Source organism: Hippocampus bargibanti, linkage group LG11 (genome assembly GCF_051943395.1).
Source record: "Hippocampus bargibanti isolate YZ-2025 linkage group LG11, ASM5194339v1, whole genome shotgun sequence".
In the NCBI taxonomy this organism is placed as follows: Eukaryota; Metazoa; Chordata; class Actinopteri; order Syngnathiformes; family Syngnathidae; genus Hippocampus; species Hippocampus bargibanti.
The window spans coordinates 10,156,980-10,177,004 of NC_142744.1; the positions used below are offsets into that span (position 1 = coordinate 10,156,980).

At 39.6% G+C, this 20,025-nt stretch overlaps 1 protein-coding gene and 1 non-coding gene across 4 annotated transcripts; one reads left to right on the plus strand and one right to left on the minus strand.

The window, feature by feature from the left end:
• Window positions 1-5,779: 5,779 nt before the first annotated feature.
• On the minus strand, window positions 5,780-5,851 carry trnap-ugg (transfer RNA proline (anticodon UGG)). Its single transcript has one exon. It is a non-coding gene; the product is annotated as a tRNA-Pro (tRNA).
• A 394-nt stretch (window positions 5,852-6,245) lies between these two features.
• septin2 (septin 2) lies at window positions 6,246-19,346 on the plus strand. Of its 3 annotated transcripts, none has more exons than XM_089008037.1 (13): window positions 6,246-6,381; window positions 7,300-7,341; window positions 7,479-7,593; window positions 8,123-8,209; window positions 8,293-8,416; window positions 9,103-9,237; window positions 9,339-9,456; window positions 10,638-10,739; window positions 10,834-10,979; window positions 11,093-11,215; window positions 16,630-16,690; window positions 16,885-16,971; window positions 18,427-19,346. In XM_089008037.1, the coding sequence occupies exons 2-12, from the start codon at window positions 7,318-7,320 to the stop codon at window positions 16,960-16,962; spliced, it is 1,113 nt and encodes a 370-aa protein (XP_088864163.1). In that variant the 5' UTR covers window positions 6,246-6,381; window positions 7,300-7,317; the 3' UTR covers window positions 16,963-16,971; window positions 18,427-19,346. The 3 variants fall into 3 exon arrangements, with proteins under 3 accessions (XP_088864163.1, XP_088864165.1, XP_088864164.1); XM_089008039.1 differs by having other exon boundaries at window positions 11,093-11,176; XM_089008038.1 differs by having other exon boundaries at window positions 7,482-7,593.
• The last annotated feature ends 679 nt before the right edge of the window (window positions 19,347-20,025 follow it).

Sequence of the window (20,025 nt, forward strand, 5' to 3'; positions counted from 1 at the left end):
TTTTTTCAATTCCCGAATAAATTCGAGAATGGCAGTGAATGAGTTAAAGTCTTTTTTTGCAAGTTTCCCGTATTCTACTCGGCAACAACTCTGAGAATCTTCACCTCCTGCTCAATCAATAATTAATCACAGACATCATTTACTGGTCCCGGGAGTCCATATTGATTTCTGTGAACCATTTTCATAATTATGATACCTTATCTGATCAAATGTGAATTTTAGCCTCCTTATATGTTCTTGAAATGACATTGATGGAGAAATGTTTGACATTAGCAATAAAGTAAAACTGTCAGAAATTCCGTCAGAGTGGACTTTGCCGAACATGTTCTGAAAATTGTTTCAAATCACCATAGATTTTCTGGCATCTTGTTTCCCCTTATGAGATATTTCTTATGTCCAACATAGTGGACCAGCTCAATAAAGGTCAGTGAACATCTCAGTCGGATGTCTTTCTTTCATTTCCCCCCTTAAATCGAAAGCCGGTGTTTTAGAAAGATCCAGCGGTGCAGCTGCACAGCAGAAGTAGACGTGATAAGACCTTTTCAGCAGAAGGGTGGCGGGGATAAAGGACAGCGGGGGTCACCCAGTAATAAAATAGTACACTAGTATACCACTCCTTCTGGGGAAAAAACAACATAAAGAAATAGAAAGTCATTCATTCTTCAGCACTTGCTGTACCTTCTTTGTGATATGAAGCAATAGTAATACTCACATGCATATATTCTTTATCCTCTGAAAAAAAACAATCCCAATAGTTTCATTTTTATTGAGGCTGTATCTATGTATTATCTTACTGTCCCTGAACACCAAGTCGTGTTCACCTTTTGTTGACAAATTACATTCACCCGGCAACACACATATGCTGAAATCTGAAAAATGACATTCAGACATGAACTTGAAAAAGCCAATAATAATAATAATAATAATAATAATAATTATAATAATAATAATATAATTATTATTATTATTATTATTATTATTATTATTATTATTATTATTATTATTATTATTATTATACATTTCATTTTTAAGCGTCTTTTAAAACTCTCAAGGTTACTTTACAGTCACAGGATAAGTTTTTCTGTGGGTGAGCAGCGGCAGCCACACGCGCCAGCGTTCACTCAACACCGGGACAACTCAAATAGATAGAAAGCTAGCCAGCTGGCTAATACATAGCTAATAGATAGCTAGCCAGCTAGACATCTGGCTAGCTATCTAGCTAGATAGCCAGCCAGCTAATAGATAGCTAGCACAATAGCCAGCCAGCTAGCCAGATAGCTAATAGAAAGCAAATAGATTGCAAATAACCAAGGTAAATGTGACAAAATAAATCGGACTGATGGAATTCAATGAATTCAGTTCCATGGAACAAATATAAGAATATAAATTTATAATGTACTTATAGTGTTTAAGCCAGCAGCTCGAATTGTAAATTGGAGTATGTGCAACTGTATTTGGTGTGACTTGGAAGAAAGAGCAAGGAAGGGAAAGGCGGCGGCGGGGGTATTGTTGCTTGAAATGGGTAATAAGAAAAAGTGCCAGTCGCACAAAAATGTCTGTGGTAATCCGGTTATCCCCAAGCTCTCAAGATACTGCCCCGTCTCCTTGGGAAGTCTGTTTTTTCCTCTTATGTCAAAACTGTCGTCCGTGCACTCAGGTGGATTATGAAGTAACGGTGGCGAAAGAAACGGACAGGTAACAGGGCTTAGAATTTTTTGGGGGTGATGTTTATTGCTTTCTGGGAACAATTTGAAGTGAATTAGGCAAATGTGCTGTCAAGGTAAAAGCGTAGACTTTCTCTTCAATACTGTATATACTGTATTATTAACTTTAGGATCGATTCCATATTTTTAGATAATGAACTAAGGAAAAAAACTTTCTAAATCACTGAAAAGTTCCATCATAGTTGCACGGAATCCTTTCGGCGAATATAATCAAATCCAATCCCCAGAATTGCATTCATGGCTAACAACGCTCTTATTTGACACTCCTGAGTCGTCCATTAGGCAATAAATATTATAGGAGGAAAATCCGCAAAGATTTTCAGTGCTCTTAGGCAGGGATTTCACTAAACCATGTAGTACTTATTCTCATGATACTTAAGAAAAGTCAGGCTTTTTTTTTTTAATAGCTTTCCTCCTGACACTTTTGACAGTGGAATATGCTTTGGTTGACCCTGCGGCAGTAGACACAGATGGGGGAGTGGAAAATAGATCTTTAGCCAACAAATCATTTCACGAGACCTCAAAATTAATACGCTTCCTCCAGGGCTGGGAGGATAAACCTGAGCGTTATGTTACCGTGCTGGACCTTATCAAAGAGTTTGCGACACAGGCAACTCAGCAGACAATGATGGACATTTGCAAGCGACTTTTGTGCCACCACAGCAGCAGATTAGAAATATGTTGTAGAGTAACTCAAGTGATGTTTGGAAAGTGGATGGTATTGGCTACACACACACACACAAACATACGCGTGCACGCACAAATAAAAATAAATATCTCATGTCAAAGAGTTATTTCTGAATCTTATGCCCCCCTCCCCCCAAAAAATTGCTGTAACGGTCCTAAAAAACTCTCACACACAACCAAAACATATATATATATCAGAATCAGAATCATCTTTATTGCCATGTAGAACACACAAGGAATTTGTTTCCGGTAGAACACGCTGCACTAGTATCGTTGTCAAAAAAAAAAAATGCTAAGTGGCACTATACAGTTCCATTTTGGCTACTGTTGAAAGAGTTCAAAGAGTTAATGGCTTGGGGGAAGAAGCTGTTTAAATGTCTGCTGGATTTGGTGCGCATGGATCGGTAGCGCCTGCCTGAGGGGAGTAGCTGGAAAAGGTGGTGGGCAGGGTGCGGAGGGTCCAGTAGGATTTTCCGCGCCCTAGTTTGGATTCTTGCAGTATGCAAGTCCTCGAGAGTGGGTAGGGCGGTGCCAATGATTTTTTCCGCCGTCCTAACTGTCCGTTGAAGTCGGATTTTGTCCATTTTTGTGGCGGCCCCGAACCAAACGGTGATGGAAGAACACAGGATGGTTTCGATGACAGCCGTGTAGAAATGTTGCAGCACCTCCTGTGGCAGGCCATGCTTCTTTAGCAGCCTCAGGAAGTACATTCTCTGTTGGGCCTTTTTCAGGATAGAGTTGGTGTTGACCTCCCACTTCATGTCCTGGGAGACTGTGATTCCCAGGAACTTGAAGGTCTCAACGGTTGACACCAGGCAGTTGGATAGTGTGAGGGGTAGCTGTGGTGATGGATGTTTCCTGAAGTCCACCATCATCTCAACTGTCTTGAGCGTGTTCAGCTCCAGGTTGTGACGGCTGCACCAGAGCTCCAGCTGCTCCACTTGTTGTCGGTACGCAGACTCGTCGCCGTCTTTGATGAGACCGATGACCGTGGTGTCGTCTGCGAACTTTATGAATTTGACAGCTGGGTGCGTTGAGGTGCAGTCGTTTGTGTAGAGAGAGAAGAGCAATGGAGAGAGGACGCATCCCTGCGGGGCTCCAGTGCTCGTGGTTCGTGTTGTGGATGATATATTTCCCAGTCTGACCTGTTGTGTCCGTCCTGTCAGGAAGCTGAGGGTCCACTGGCAGATCGTGGGGGACACACCAAGCTGGAGAAGTTTGGGGATGAGGAGTTCTGGGATGATGGTATTGAACGCAGAGCTGTAGTCCACAAACAGGATCCTTGCGTAGGTTCCTGTGTTGTCAAGGTGGTTGAGGATGTGATGCAGTCCAATGTTGACCGCATCCTCCACAGACCTGTTTGCCCGGTAGGCAAACTGAAGAGGATCTAGCAGAGGTCCGGTGATGTTCTTTAGGTGGTTCAGCACGAGGCGTTCAAAGGACTTCATGACCACAGACGTCAGAGCGACAGGTCTATAGTCGTTCAATCCCGAGGGTGCTGGTTTCTTTGGAACTGGGACGATAGTAGACTGTTTGAAGCAGGATGGGACTTTACACTGCTCCAGGGATCTGTTGAAGATGTGTGTGAAGACCGGAGCCAGCTGGTCAGCGCAGACTCTCAGGCAGGAGGGGGACACTCTGTCAGGTCCTGCAGCTTTCTTGATCTTCTGCTGCTTGAAGAGCCGTCTAACGTCCAGTTCGTGGATCTGTAGGGCAGAGGGCGGAGATACGGTAGTTTCTGGTAATGGTGGGCAGACCGGGGAAATGGGGGTGTCCTTTTCAAATCGGCAAAAGTATGTATTTAACTCATCAGCCATACCATTGTTGTACACTGCTTGGGGGGAAGGTAAACGATAATTTGTTGTTGCTTTCAGGCCATTCCACACCGATGCAGAGTCGTTAGCGGAGAACTGTTTGTTAAGCCTCTCCGCATAACGTTTCTTTGCGATATATATATATATATATATATATATATATATATATATATATATATATATATATATATATATATATATATATATATATATATATATATATATATATATATATATATGTATATATGTAAAATTTAAAATTAAATATAAAGTATAAAGTATACAGTATAAAATATAAATCATAAATCTTAAAAATTTAAAATTTAAAATTTAAAATTTAAAATTTAAAATTTAAAATTTAAAATTTAAAATGTTAAATCAATTTATGTAAAAATTATAAATAACAAATAAATAAATAAATAAATAAATAAATAAATACATACATACATACATACATACATACATACATACATACATACATACATACATACATACATACATACATACATACATACATACATTTTCGATCACAGGAAAAACTCAGACCTATCAAAAAACCCATGCACACAAAACCTCTCACAAACTCATCAAGTAAATCTATATTTATCGATATTCTATTACAGTAAAGTCTTGTTATATCGATATCGGATATATCGATAGTCCCGGTTATATCGATACTATTTCTATGCACACACGGAGAAAATTACATGCAAACAGGGTCGGTTATATCGATATTTTTTCTGACTCCCTTGGATATCGATATAACGAGACTTTACTGTATCTATATTGATGCTAATTTCCCCATTGTGGGACGATTGAAGGCTTTATGATTCTGATTGTGATATATTCACCAAAATATCCTCACATTATACAGTCCCGCATAATTATCAGTCATCAATCACTACATTTACTACAAAATTCAAGAATCCACACCCCTTTGCCCCTGTTATAAGTGGCTACCCGTAAGACATTCTAGAGATGTAAAAATCACATTTGAAGTCATCACACGAAGCCACCGTACAAATGACAGAGCCCAGAGCAACTAAGAAGCTTATGGAAATAATGTTATTCCCCCATGTGCTCAAGATATGCTTGCCGTAACAGCAAAGGGAATAGACTACTATTTACCAACTTATCTCATGGCTCTTATGGGGGCTAGAGGGAGAAAAACACAGATCGACAGCCAGAAAGGCTTTACACAACATTTTGCCATTCGACTGAGCCCCGTAGCTGGAATTAAGTATTGGTCCTGCTGATAGTAGAACGAGGTGGTCTAACCACCATTCGTTCCTGCAAACTGTTCTACTCTGACGTGTCAACCATATTTAATCGAGTGAATGTAAATGACACGTAAATAACACTGTGAAAACATCACAGCATATCTAGTAGTCTTGTGTAATGCTCACCAACTGTGCAAGAGGTACAGCCTGGAGTGGTGGATAGCCATTCACAGGAAAGCCAGCATTCTTCTTCGAGATCAGAACTTCAGAACTGTTTGTTAATTGAGCTTTTAATTATTCGTGCAAAATAGAATAAATCGACAAGGAAAAGAATGGGCTCGTCCGGGATTTGAACCCGGGACCTCTCGCACCCAAAGCGAGAATCATACCCCTAGACCAACGAGCCACATAAGAAACTTTTACGTATTTTCTATTTTAATAGAAACTATCATACCACATGAGCATATATGATACACGTACTGTCCGTTTTTTCTAGCAGGAAATAACATGTAACACTTACCGAAATAGACTGCATAGAGATTAAAAAAATAAAACGTGTTATATTTTTGTGATCGTTGTTATTATTACCGAGTCGATCACTGACTGGTAAACAAAATCAGTGCCACATTTTTGACAGTAAAATAATCGATTATTATTCATTTTTTTGTAGAAAGAGGCCATCACCAAGAAAGCCACCTCATGGATCCTTGACTTTTCCACATTTAATATGGCGGCGACATTGACGTACGTATTGAAACTTTCGCCGCTTAGGTCACGCGGTGTATTGTGGTCCGTCGGTACGTTTGCTTGGAGGAAGCCGTGTGCACAGGAATCTGAGGAATTTGAGGTGTCCGCTAAACTGAACTGTTCCTCTCCATCTCCGCTTCCTGCTCCTCTTGAAATTCTCCGTAATCGGTTTCCTAGCGGACTCTTAAGGTAATGTTTAATCTTTTAAGAAGCTCGTCACTTTTAGAAAATTATTCACATAAAACTTGACTTGCCTGGCTTTAGCTCGTTGGCTAAAATTAGCATCGAGACTTAAAACACACGAGAAGCTAATCTGCTATTTCATATGAACGTTATCCAGAATGCTGTTCATTCTAAGTTAGCCGTTTATATTTTGACCTCTTTACATCGCCTTTTCGGAATGAGAACAAGATTTAAAAAAAATTCACGGCCGTCACCAATCAGTTCCACACCCACTTGAGCATTTACCGTTATAAAGATAACATGTACGGTACTTGAGCGCTATTTTGATAAATGGTGCAAATTTATGTGAAAACGACTATTAAAATACATGTTTAGTGTATGTTGTTAAATCCAGTTGTTGAAGCATGGAACTGTCGATTGTTTGGTCTAATAATGACGTGGCTGGTTTCCTGTTTGACTTTTAAACTCTGAAGTACATTTGAAAAATAATTAGCGTTTTGTGAGGAAGTCGCTGTTTGCAATCTCAAGAGTAGAAACATTGTTTCCTTTTCATACTCTTTAATCAAGTTTACAACGTCCAAACATACATTGAATGCCAGAAGAGTATTCACCAATAATTAGATCGAAACTGTGAAATTTGACGCGAAACCACTTTTCCTGGGAATAATAAAGCCGACAAAGTACATCACAAGCTGTAATGTTGCTCACACAGGAAACTAAGGAGATCATGTTTTATTTTTTTATTTTTTTTGTGTCGGGTGACATTTGAGCTCTAGCATAAAGCAAACGAGACTTCCTGTTTCTCACACTACCAAGTCTTGTAGGCATTCGGGCATGAGAAATTAGCACCGCAATTGCCATTACAAAAAGATTTGCAAAGGTATTCACTTTTGGGAAGATGAAACGTGTTTTATGTCCTAACAGGAGCGGTGAGGAAAAATCATGTCGCACGGTGACAAAATTAAGGTAAAATGCTACATGCTTTACACCTTTATGTGCATTTTGTGATCACTTGTAATGCTAATGTTTGAGGAAGTCCACAAGTCTCAAAAATTACTTTTGTGTCACCCAAATTGCTCATATGCTGTTTTTTCTTTCTACAGCAGGGCCAGTTCTCTAATCCGGAGACACCAGGGTACGTGGGATTTGCCAACCTGCCCAACCAGGTTCATCGCAAGTCTGTCAAAAAGGGCTTTGAGTTCACGCTTATGGTTGTCGGTAAGTTCCTGACCCTGTCTTCGTAGCGCTCAGATTATTTGATTACTAGTATTTACTTTCATTAATCTGACATGAGCTTATTTTATTTTAAAAAACCTACTCAAGAGCCGCCTTGAGCGTTTCTTAATACATAAGCGTGATGTGTGTGTATTGCAAGTTGGTTATCGCTTGCAGGCTGCAGCCGTGTAAACTCTTGATGGGAGGGCGACGACCCACCCCCATCTCCTCTTGGGAAAGGGGGAGGGTGGAAGCTTTCGGCACACCGCTCATCCATTTTTTCCGTTAAAATAAAACCGCAGTGGAATGTGGCTTGCATGCTTGCAGGAATTGTGACAGACAGTGAATGAAGCCAATAGTCGTCCTTGTTCTGGTATGACAAAATTAGATTGCGTTTAAATGTGAATGAAAATGACATGGTTTCCTCAAATGTATCAAACGAGTTTCATTACTGTCTGCACAACTGGTTTGTACCAAATTCAATGATGGCATAGTTATTTGTGTGGGTATTTAAATGTCTTTGTGGCTAAAGGTGAATCCGGACTTGGGAAATCCACACTGATCAACAGCCTGTTCCTGACCGACCTCTATCCTGAGAGGATCATCCCAGGAGCGGCAGGTAGAACTCCGGCACAGGCACACGAACTCACGTTGTCATGTTGCTGTGTTTCATGCGCTCGCCTTCCTGTTCTTCTCCAACAGAGAAAATCGAGAGGACAGTTCAGATCGAGGCATCCACCGTGGAAATCGAGGAGCGGGGTGTCAAGCTGCGTCTTACCGTGGTCGACACTCCGGGATATGGAGATGCCATCAATAGCCAGGATTGGTATGAAATTCAGATTGGATGAGTTTGGGGGTCGCCGCAGCCGAATTGCCATGTATTGTGATTTTTCAAAACAATCAACGGTTTAACATTCAGACAAAAGTTCAATCAAAGTGATCTGTCGTCCATTTTAGCTTCATTCTGCACTTCAGGAATTCACAGGCAGCCACAATAGAATAATTAAAAGAATGAAACATACAGATGCTCCCCACCTTACGAACGAGATACGTTCCGAGCGGTCGTTCGTAAGGTGAATTTGTTCATAAGTCGCTTCAGTGCTATATTTTGTATGGGATGTATGTTTAAGTCAAACGCTGAACGGAGAAGAATAAAACACAGTCGTAAAATAAATTCACACCTACTGTAGTAAGACGACATTTACCCTTGGGTATTCAGTAAGCCATTACTGAAGCTGCTGGCACGTCATTACTGAATTACGTGCTAGCAGCCATTACTTTTTGTTATGCATCGCGTCCTCCTGGAGCGTCAACTGGGAGGAGGGATTTCCTCCCGGCCCACATACTCTACGCAGCCAATCGTAAGCGAGCTTGGCGGAAGAGGGCCTGAAACCGTTGGCAGCACTTCAGCATAGATGGCCGCTGATTGGTCAACCTGAGTGTCCGTCGCGTAAACACCCAGTCCTTGAAATTTTTAAAAATGAAAATGAAATTGTTATTTTCTTGGACCAGTTTCAGCACCATCATCAGCTACATTGACGATCAATTCGAACGCTACCTCCACGACGAGAGCGGTCTGAATCGCCGCCACATCGTCGACAACAGAGTTCACTGCTGCTTCTATTTCATCTCTCCGCTTGGCCACGGGTGAGTCCGCCCGGCGACGTTTCACCCCTCGCAATCGTTCATCACTAAATATTGTACCTTCATTTTGTTGACGCGTCCGTTTTGTTTCCTGATCCTCCCAGCTTGAAACCTCTGGATGTTCAGTTCATGAAGGCCATCCACAATAAGGTCAACGTGGTTCCTGTCATCGCCAAGGCGGACACGCTGACCCTCAGAGAGCGAGAGAGGCTCAAGCGCAGAGTGAGCGCAGTGCTATTTCATCGTTTCGCTTGCTAGATCCAACTAGCATGTGCTTAAAAGTTTTCAGGCATCTCACTTGATTAGCAACTTAGCGATTGTTTGTTCATCTCTGAGGTTGCCTTCGATATGTGAAAATCCACGATTTGGATTTTGGGACGGATTCCTTACCAAAATATAAATAAACAATCAGGCAGTAGTTGTATTAATATCAGTGGAACACAGGAAATGTTGTGGTGTTGCGGGTCCGTGTTGGGTGTACTAGGGCATAGGAGAGAATTATGAGACCTTTGAGACCGACTATCTATCTAGCAAATAACTATCTAGTTATCTAGCTATGTAGCTATCTAGCTATATATCTCTAGCTATCTCGCTAGTTATCTAGCTAGCTATCAACTGGCTAGCTAGCTATCATCTAGCCAGATAGCTATCATCTAGTCAGCTAGCTAGCTATCATCTACCCAGCTAGCTATCATATAGCTAGCTTGCTATCATCTAGCTCACAGGTGTCAAAGTCAAGGCCCGCGGGCCAAATCCGGCCCACCACATCATTTTTTTCGGCCCGCGAAAGCAAATCAAACTTGTTAAATTCCATGATGATTGCTAAAATCTGAGCCAAAATGTCATATTTTTGGATGTCAACCACAATAAAAGTCATTATTCTTGACTTCAGATTTGAAAACGAGTTATTCATTAATTTGCTGTGTGCTCTATATGTAATATTTGAAGGGATTTAAACATTCTAATGGGTTCCCCAAATTCATAACGGCCCTCGAGAGGAAACCATAACTACAATGTGGCCCGCGGCAAAAAATGACTTTGACACCCCTGATCTAGCTAGATACCTAATTATTTATTTATTATTTGTTTGTTTATTTAGACACACATTTATTCGGGTGTTTATTTATTCATATAGTTGTTTATTTATTTGTGTATTTGGTTATTTAATTATGTTTGTTTTTATTTATTTTTGGTGTACTCTGTGGTAACTGTTTCAGCAATCATCACTCTCATGATCCCATTTTATTGAATGTTTTATTTATTTATTTAAATAAGTTTGCGTGTGCTCAAATCACTGCAATTTTCATAATAGTCGTTCCGTTGAACCCAGGAACTGCACGTATCATCAATTCTGTGACAAATCGCTCAACTGTCATCTGTTATTTATCTTATTCTTTGCTCAGATCCTCGACGAAATTGACGAACACGGTATAAAGATTTACCACCTGCCCGACGCCGAGTCGGATGAGGATGAAGACTTTAAAGAGCAAACCAGGATTCTCAAGGTAAACTGGAGTTTTGGCCATGATCCCGATCACCAAAAAAAAAAAACACGTTGGGGCGTGTTCTTTAACCGCCGAGTGGCCGCTCTTCCCACAGGCGAGCATCCCTTTTGCTGTGGTGGGCTCCAACCAACAGATTGAGGCCAAAGGGAAGAAGGTGCGGGGCCGCCTGTACCCCTGGGGAGTGGTGGAGGTGGAGAACCCCGAGCACAACGACTTCCTCAAGCTCCGCACCATGCTAATGTGAGCGCGGCTCCCTCATGGGACGCTGAAAAGCTTGTCTGAATATTTTTTTTCCCATCCGTCCTAATTTGTCGAGAGGTGCCTGCACGTCAGCATTTTCTCCAACTTTGCAGAACTCACATGCAGGATCTACAGGAAGTGACCCAGGACCTGCATTACGAGAACTTCCGCTCAGATCGCCTGAAGCGCAGCGGCAGGTTGTCCTCCCAGGGTTACGTTCTTCCTCTTTCCCCTGCGTACGTACGACCTGTCTTTCCGCTTGCTTTGCTGCACACCCCCCTACTTCCTCTTTTAAAAAATATATATATTTACATTAAGATATTAAAAGCCAGACCCACGAAATTAGGACATCTCGCCGCACACACAAACACACTAGATATTTAACTGTTTGTTTCTATTTATGTATCAACTATTTTTTAACCAATTCCCAACCAGATCCATTGAGAGTTTAAATAAAATTTTTGAAAATGCTTTTACATAGATAAGCAATTCTACATAAATTACGAAATATTAGTATTTTTCCAATTACTTCTATGACACAATTGTCTATTTATAAAGCAATAGAAATGAGAATTGATTATTTTGTTAGAATAATTTCATTATTTGGGGAAAAAAGGAAAACTAGTGAATCATCCATTTGGAATTATATTTATATATGGATGGCTTATTTGATAATTAAAAATAAGAATACACATTAATTGAATAAAACAATACCCAAAAATCTAAACTAAATATAATATATGTTAAGCAGATTCCTTACTTACAGACAGTGTATTGTCGGTGTTCAAATACCTGACATGTTTCGGCGACTACTTCCGCCTTCGTCAGAGTGTCACGGATGTTGCTGTGACGCGTCATTTTCAGCTGGTGTTGCTATGAGGGCGTGACCTACCTGTCAGAACTGACAGGCAAGCCACGCCCCCCGCTGTCCGCTCGTCCCTCCAGGATGCTGCTCCAGGTAGTAGAGAGCATGTAAGCTCCCTCATCCCTGTTGATGGTCTTTGGTCCTCGCTTTCGGGACCGACAATACACTGTCTGTAAGTAAGGAATCTGCTTAACATTAGTTATCAAGTAGACAGGATGAATTTAGTACAACGAATAAATATAATATATCTAAATAATTTATATATTTTTAACACTAAAATAATTCATTTCACATATAAATACAGTATAGAAAAGGTGATTTAAATTTAAAAAAATGCCAATTTATCCTTTATTTGTCAATGAATAAAAATGCAATTACTGATTTTTTTGGTTAAATAATTGGCTCATTATAAATACATGATTTCAATAAAACAAATGACAAATAAACGTGAATTCAAATTTCATTTTAAAAGAAAATGTATTATTATTATTATCATTCAAAAATGAATGAGCAAGCAATCCAAAGTTTGCCCGTCCTTGGTAGTTGCTGCAAGTTGCAGCGAACTTGTGCTGTATTGCCGCCTTATTCTTTTTAACAGCCCCCACCCTCCTAAAATAGACCCCAAAAGTTGTTTTCAGCTAATCCAGGATGAAGGACTGGTTTTTACTGGCCTTCGCCATCGCCGCGATGGTGGCCTTCTGCTCTTGATTTGTCCAATGGTGCGAGTCCAATATTGGAGGTACTCTTTATGTCCAGTTTGTCTTCAAAGTAGGGGGGGGTCTTGCTTTCCCCCCTCCCAAACCATCCAGACTTTCACACCTTGCCGCTGCCTTTCTTCCAACCTCACTGCTTTCATCTTTTTGGTAGGTAGAAGTTCACTCTCCGCTCACATGTAACCTGACTCACCCCCCCAAACCCCCTTTTTTCCAATTTTCTCAATGTGGCTTTTCTCATGTTTGCCCTGTAATCAGCTGCACTCCTGCCATATACATGGCACACAGAACCTATTATTTTAAACAGTGCACATCATTTTCACTAAAAACCTTATTTGACCCTCCCTTTTTTCTAATGTATTCACATGATCATAAAATGAAGCAGAATGCCTTGTGAATGAAATTTCAGGATTAACGACTGTCCACTGATGTTTTTCGATGACTCCTCCCATCTGAGACACTCGTAACCCATTTATTTACGCAGAGCGTTTTCAATCTAAATCAATTTAACTCCTACCCCAGGGAGCAAGGAAACGCAAAAGGGTTGTTTGGGAGAGTTTTTAAAGACGGAAGATGTGACATTACGGAAACCAGAAAATAATAAAGGGGACAAAGTACATCACGAAGCTGAAAATAAAGTTTGTAAGGAAATAAAATATGTTTAAAATTTGTTGGGAATGGCCCTAACAAAAAACAAAGGAACTTGGCACATAAAATTCATCAATCAATGAAATTTCCCCATTTGGGCATTAAAGTTGATTTGATAAGTTTTTTTGAATTAATTTTTTATTTAACAGGACCGGTTTAGACCCGTGGTTACAATTTTGGTTTACAACTTAAATTTTGAAAATTTTACCTTGATCAATTTTTTGGGAAGCACGAGCTCCAAATATTGTGTCTCCAAGCCCCGTTTTCTAAACAAAAGCAGCCAGTTTTCCTCTATTCCCCCCCCAGTAGGCAAGCCACGCCCCCGCTGTCCGCTCGTCCCTCCAGGATGCTGCTCCAGGTAGTAGAGAGCATGTAAGCTCCCTCATCCCTGTTGATGGTCTTTGGTCCTCGCTTTCGGGACCGACAATACACTGTCTGTAAGTAAGGAATCTGCTTAACATTAGTTATCAAGTAGACAGGATGAATTTAGTACAACGAATAAATATAATATATCTAAATAATTTATATATTTTTAACACTAAAATAATTCATTTCACATATAAATACAGTGTAGAAAAGTTGATTTAAATTAAAAAAAAATGCCAATTTATCCTTTATTTGTCAATGAATAAAAATGCAATTACTGATTTTTTTTTGTTAAATAATTGGCTCATTATAAATACATGATTTCAATAAAACAAATGAAAAATAAACGTGAATTCAAATTTCATTTTAAAAGAAAATGTATTATTATTATTATCATTCAAAAATGAATGAGCAAGCAATCCAAAGTTTGCCCGTCCTTGGTAGTTGCTGCAAGTTGCAGCGAACTTGTGCTGTATTGCCGCCTTATTCTTTTTAACAGCCCCCCCCCTCCTAAAATAGACCCCAAAAGTTGTTTTCAGCTAATCCAGGATGAAGGACTGGTTTTTACTGGCCTTCGCCATCGCCGCGATGGTGGCCTTCTGCTCTTGATGAGTCCAATATTGGAGGTACTCTTTATGTCCAGTTTGTCTTCAAAGTAGGGGGGGTCTTGCTTTCCCCCCTCCCAAAACCATCCAGACTTTCACACCTTGCCGCTGCCTTTCTTCCAACCTCACTGCTTTCATCTTTTTGGTAGGTAGAAGTTCACTCTCCGCTCACATGTAACCTGACTCACCCCCCCAAACCCCCTTTTTTCCAATTTTCTCAATGTGGCTTTTCTCATGTTTGCCCTGTAATCAGCTGCACTCCTGCCATATACATGGCACACAGAACCTATTATTTTAAACAGTGCACATCATTTTCACTAAAAACCTTATTTGACCCTCCCTTTTTTCTAATGTATTCACATGATCATAAAATGAAGCAGAATGCCTTGTGAATGAAATTTCAGGATTAACGACTGTCCACTGATGTTTTTCGATGACTCCTCCCATCTGAGACACTCGTAACCCATTTATTTACGCAGAGCGTTTTCATATACTATACATCCTAATTTATATAGCGCTTTCACAACAGCTGTAACAAAGCGCTTCACGTAAGCGTCAACACAAGGCAAAGTAATAATGTTAGGGTCATTATTAATGAAGCAGGAATCAAAAGTAAAAACTAAAAGATTCTTTAATCTTTGGGACTACACAAAATGTAACTGCCTACCCCAAGGGGCAGGCAAGGAGAACAGCAAAGACAGAGGGGTTGTTTGGGAGAGCTTTTGTAAAGACGGACCGTATGTGACGCCATTACAGGAAATCCGAGAAAATAATATGATGTGAAGTGGGACAGAATGTGACATCATGACAGGAAGTCTGAGAAAATAAAACGATGTGTAAGGAAATATAAAATATGTTTAAAATGCGTTCGTATAGGGAATGGCCCGAACAAATAAACACAACAGGAACATATGGACACATATAAATTAATTTTCAATGCACATTTCCCCATTGTGGGACTATTAAAGGCTTTCTGATTCTGATTAATGTTGTTTCTTGCTACATTAATTATTATTCATTATATATACAGTGATACCTCGGTTTACGAACCCCGTGGCTTACGAACTTTTCGGTTTACGAACATTAAATTTCTGAAAATTTTACCTTGGCATACGAACTTTTTTTCGGGATAGACACGGAGCTGCCACAATGAGTGATGTGTCGTTCGCGAACGACCCCGTTCTTCTAACAACAAAATAGCAGCCGACTGTTTTATCCTCTATTCCCCGCCCTCAGTCTTCGGTTAAAGCCATGTGATTGGTCAAGAACGCAGCAGTGAAGGGGGGGGGGGTTACAGATAGAGAGAGAGAGTGAAACCGTTCTCCAAAAGCAAATGGCTGCCGCCTTTTTTGTCCTCTACTCCCTGTCCCGTCTTCGGGTAAAGCCATGTGATTGGTCAAGAATGCAGCATTGAGGGGAGGTGGTTTAAACATTAAAGAGACAGGCAGACGACAAAAGAGTTTCAACTTTGATAGTTCAAAGACAGTGTAGACTGCAAGGTTAAAATATCCCATCAATCAGGCTCCACAAACAACCCGCACAAGCCATCTGTACACTTGATGCAAAAAGCTATCAACCCAGCTAAACAGAACACAATTGATGAGGAACTAGATTAAATTATCACAGAGAAAGCACCTGCAAGGTATCATTCCTCAAGATGGTGAAAGAAGAAGGTTACGTTCCTCATCAAGTGTTTAATGCTGATGAAACCGGCCACTCCATTGCATCAAGCCATCAACGACCATCACAAAGGTAAATAAAACGATTTTATACCATAGCACATTTATTATACATAAAATAAGGTATATTTTGTGTCGTTAGGCTTAGAAAATTAGAAAGTAGAAAATTATGTTTTATGGGGACTTGGGAACGGATTATTGTCATTTTAATGGTTTCCTATGGGAAATTAATTTTTGGGATACACACTTTTCACCTTACACACTCTCTCTGGGAACCAATTATGTTCGTAAGCCAAGGTATCACTGTAATTATATTATTGTTAACGATATACTCTGTTTGAACCTATTTGATACTCTGTTTTGCTTTTATTTTGATTTTTTTAATGAATTTATATGTGTTTATATGAACACACTCAGAGTAAATGGGTTAAAATCATTCGCTGCTGATACTGTATCACAGTAATCAGAAAAAGTCTTCACACCCCTGGCTGTTCAAATATTAGGTTTTCGCAACATTAAAAATTACACGACAAATAATCACTTTGAAACGTTTTCGACTGTCACTATAAGTTATAAGCTGCACCACCCGTTTGAAAAATCGTTAACATTTAAAAGTTAGAGATGAGCGGCTTTTCCTGTGATTTCACCCAGAAGCCAAATGACGTTATTGATATGTGAGTAATTAAAATAATCGAAGGAAAGAAAACTTAGCAAAATGTGTGGTATTGTTAAGTAGAGTTTCAGTAACGTTGTCCTCCCATGTGACTGCTACAGAAAGGGTCCCGAGCCGGAGGAAATGGACAAGGATATGATTTTGCAGGAGAAAGAGGCAGAGGTGGGTGCTGTCAACTATATATCACATATATATCCATCTCAGAAATGTTCTATTTTCAGTCTTTTTTTTTCTTTCAGAATGTCCTCTCATTTTTTGAAGCATAAAATGAGCAAATACATAATTGATGATCAGCTGTGATCGGACCCAAACACCGTGGTCCTTGTTTTTAATCCAATGTCACGTGTGTCCTCCAGTTGAGACGGATGCAGGAGATGATCGCCAAGATGCAGGCCCAGATGCAGAAGCAGGGTGATGGAGAAGGAGACGTTTGAAAAGATGATGTGAGTAACATCCTTTTTTGTAACTCTTGTTTATTTCCTGCCCTCATCGACACGCTATCTCGTTGCAACAGATTAACCTGCGAGGCTAAATTTAACTCATTCGCTTCCATTCCTGAATTTATTCGGGAATTGAAAAGTGTGACGTGGAGCGCCATTCACGAATTTGTTTGTGGTTTTGTTTTTTTCTTGCGGAGGGTGCCCTTAAAGCACTGGTCAGACCTCTGGCCATGGTTTTCCCTTCCACGAGGGGGCAGAATTTGCCTTTTGTCCATGTTAGCGCTTTGTTGCAGCTTCAGCTGTTTTTAAAGTGCTATATAAATCAATATGTATGTATTGTATTGTATTTTGGATAGCCGCTCTCATTTGAAGCTTATATAACTCCAGACCCATATAAATTTAGGAATTATTTTTTTTCTAATGAAAGAAGAGAGTCTAAGGCAGTGGTTCTTAACCTTGTTGGAGGTACCGAACCTCACCAGTTTCATATGTGCATTCACCGATTGAAAAATAAAATGTTTTTTTTTTTTTTTTCAAATTCTAGACATAGATATGTTTTTTACTGCTACACAAAATGAGCCGTGCATGAACATCACCACACAATGCATAAACTTTGCTAACAAGTACAAATCCTGGAACAGGCAGAGTGGCCCTTTCATCGAATCTGGCTCTCTTCACCTTGAATTCAGCAAGTGTTGTGTTCTTGTATTCCCCGTCTCCATGCACCTTGAAGAAGTCAAAGTCAGCTTGTTTGTCAAGTGTTCCTCTAGTTTTGCTGGTGCTAGACTAGGATTGGTCAACTTGGCGTTGCAAATCATGCAGATAATGACGCTCACCCCCATCACGTTCCGTGATACATGAGAATCCATGTTGTACATATTCATCCGACCACTTTGTTCTTTTGCCCGACATAGGATGGATAAAATATAAAAAGGACATACTACATGTCTACATCGCTAACCTGTTCATTCGTTGTGAATAGGGGAAGCAGCAGCAGTCTAGCTGGCCTGGAGTCTTCTCTCTCTGTATTCATTTTTCCAATTCGGTACGCTTCTGACTCTATACTGCCTCCACAATTTCCGGTGGTATTTCTCCGTTTCGTCCGGTGCTCTACCGATTGCTAAACAGACATAACAACGGACGAAATGTTCAATTTCCGTAATTAACAGAAGTGTGTCAGCGGAGGCTCTGCCGAACCCCTGAGATCGACTCAGGTTAAGAACTAATGGTCTAAGGTTTCTTACGCTGCATTGAATGTTTATATAGTCCTAAAACTCAATATTCTGTGTGTCCTGGAATTCTAGTGATAATGACAAAAACTCTAGCACTGGAGTGGACACATTTTTGCACATCGTCTGGCAGTGAATGAGTTAAATTCCACCCCACCACCCCAGTTAAGGTTGGGTACAAAAATCGTGATTTTTTTTGTTTGTTTTTTATTATCTTCATTTACTGAAGGTTATTTGTGGCACCACTTGACATTGACGGGAGACAAAAGAGGACAGCTTGGGGACGGCAGCCACACGCTTCGTGTTCATTCAGTCCCAGTTGGGATCAGGTTTGCTGATAAATATAGTGAAGTATATTCAAACAGTGTTAAGATGTAATGATAAGTATATATATCCTCACAGTTTTGTTTCTTACACACCCTTTCACATTTGCCATCAAGCGATCCTTAAATTTTAAATGTCACCTAACGCTTCACAAAAAAACATCTCTACCCTTTTGATTTTTTTATCATGGACAGATTTGACATAAGGTGACTAAATTAATCCCCTTTGTTTGTACCCAAATATTAAAATCCTGCTCATATTTCCTCTTTGAAAGAGCTTTGCTGAGAGCCACAAACAACTCTTGTTATTGTCTGAATATTTTTTTTCTATGAAGGTCAAAAAGTACTTTGTGTACCCTCAGTTAAAAAAAAAAGTATGCCACGAACTGTGTCTGAAATCCTTGCTATGTTACCTCCTTAGATTTAAAGTTGTTTGACGATGAATCCCTCTTTTCTGTGAGCTCGGCGTGGAAAAAGTAGCTGAAGTTGTTTTGAGTTGGACAATCGGTTGTAACTTTGGAAATGAAGGACATTGTTCATTACACTCCTTTGTCAAGTGAAGTCTTTTCATTTGTACTGTCAGGTGAAATCCTGCCCCAATGAGAGCTGAATACGTTGAGTAAAATCCAAAGCAAAAACATTTCCTTTTTTTTTTTCTTTAAAAAACACGTCCAAGGTGATTTATCAAGTCATTCATGCCAATTCTTCCCTCACCAGCCAAACTGTGAGCTCCCAACATTCCTCTTTGTGCTGTTTTTACTCACTATTGAAGCACCAAATAATGTTTCTTGATGTATAATGTTGCAATAAAGGTTTTATTCTCAAACGTTTTGGCCATTTTTGTCTGTTGTGGTAAAACTAACCATGCATCCACATTCATGTTTAATTTCCTGCTACAAGGAAGCAATGTAATTTTTGTTTTTTTTTAGCCTGCTCAAGTCACCTCAATTTGTGGGGTTTCAACATTTTGATTTGGTAGCTTCTCATGATCCTCACGTCAATTCACGTTTTCTGTTTTTTTACTTGCAGGAATGAGCTTCAGCGTATTTCTGACAGTCACAATATATTTAATAAATTACGTTTTTTTTAATGCAGATAAAAAGGGCTTTCATCATAAATGTGACATCTCTGCATGAACAAGCAAAAGCTTGTTACAGAAATAATTTCTAATTATAGAAAATGGTTCTAGTTATTTTCTTCTTAAAAATATTCATTAATATAGTCATTTTTTAATATTGTCTTTTCCAGAATAAAGCAACATTGACAGAAAATATATTTTATACATTTTCTTTCAGCAAATTTATTCCCTTTTTTTGTAATATTACTACTGTACTTGAAAATCACTTGTATTCTCATCGCAAGTTTTTCCCTGTAAAAATTAATGTTTTGGCAATATTTTGACATGTTCTGTCAGAAATGGGTCTTAATAATTGGTGTGTCATATTGACATTCCAGTTATTTTTTTTACTGTCCCTATACCCAAAATTTAAAAAATAGCAATGTGC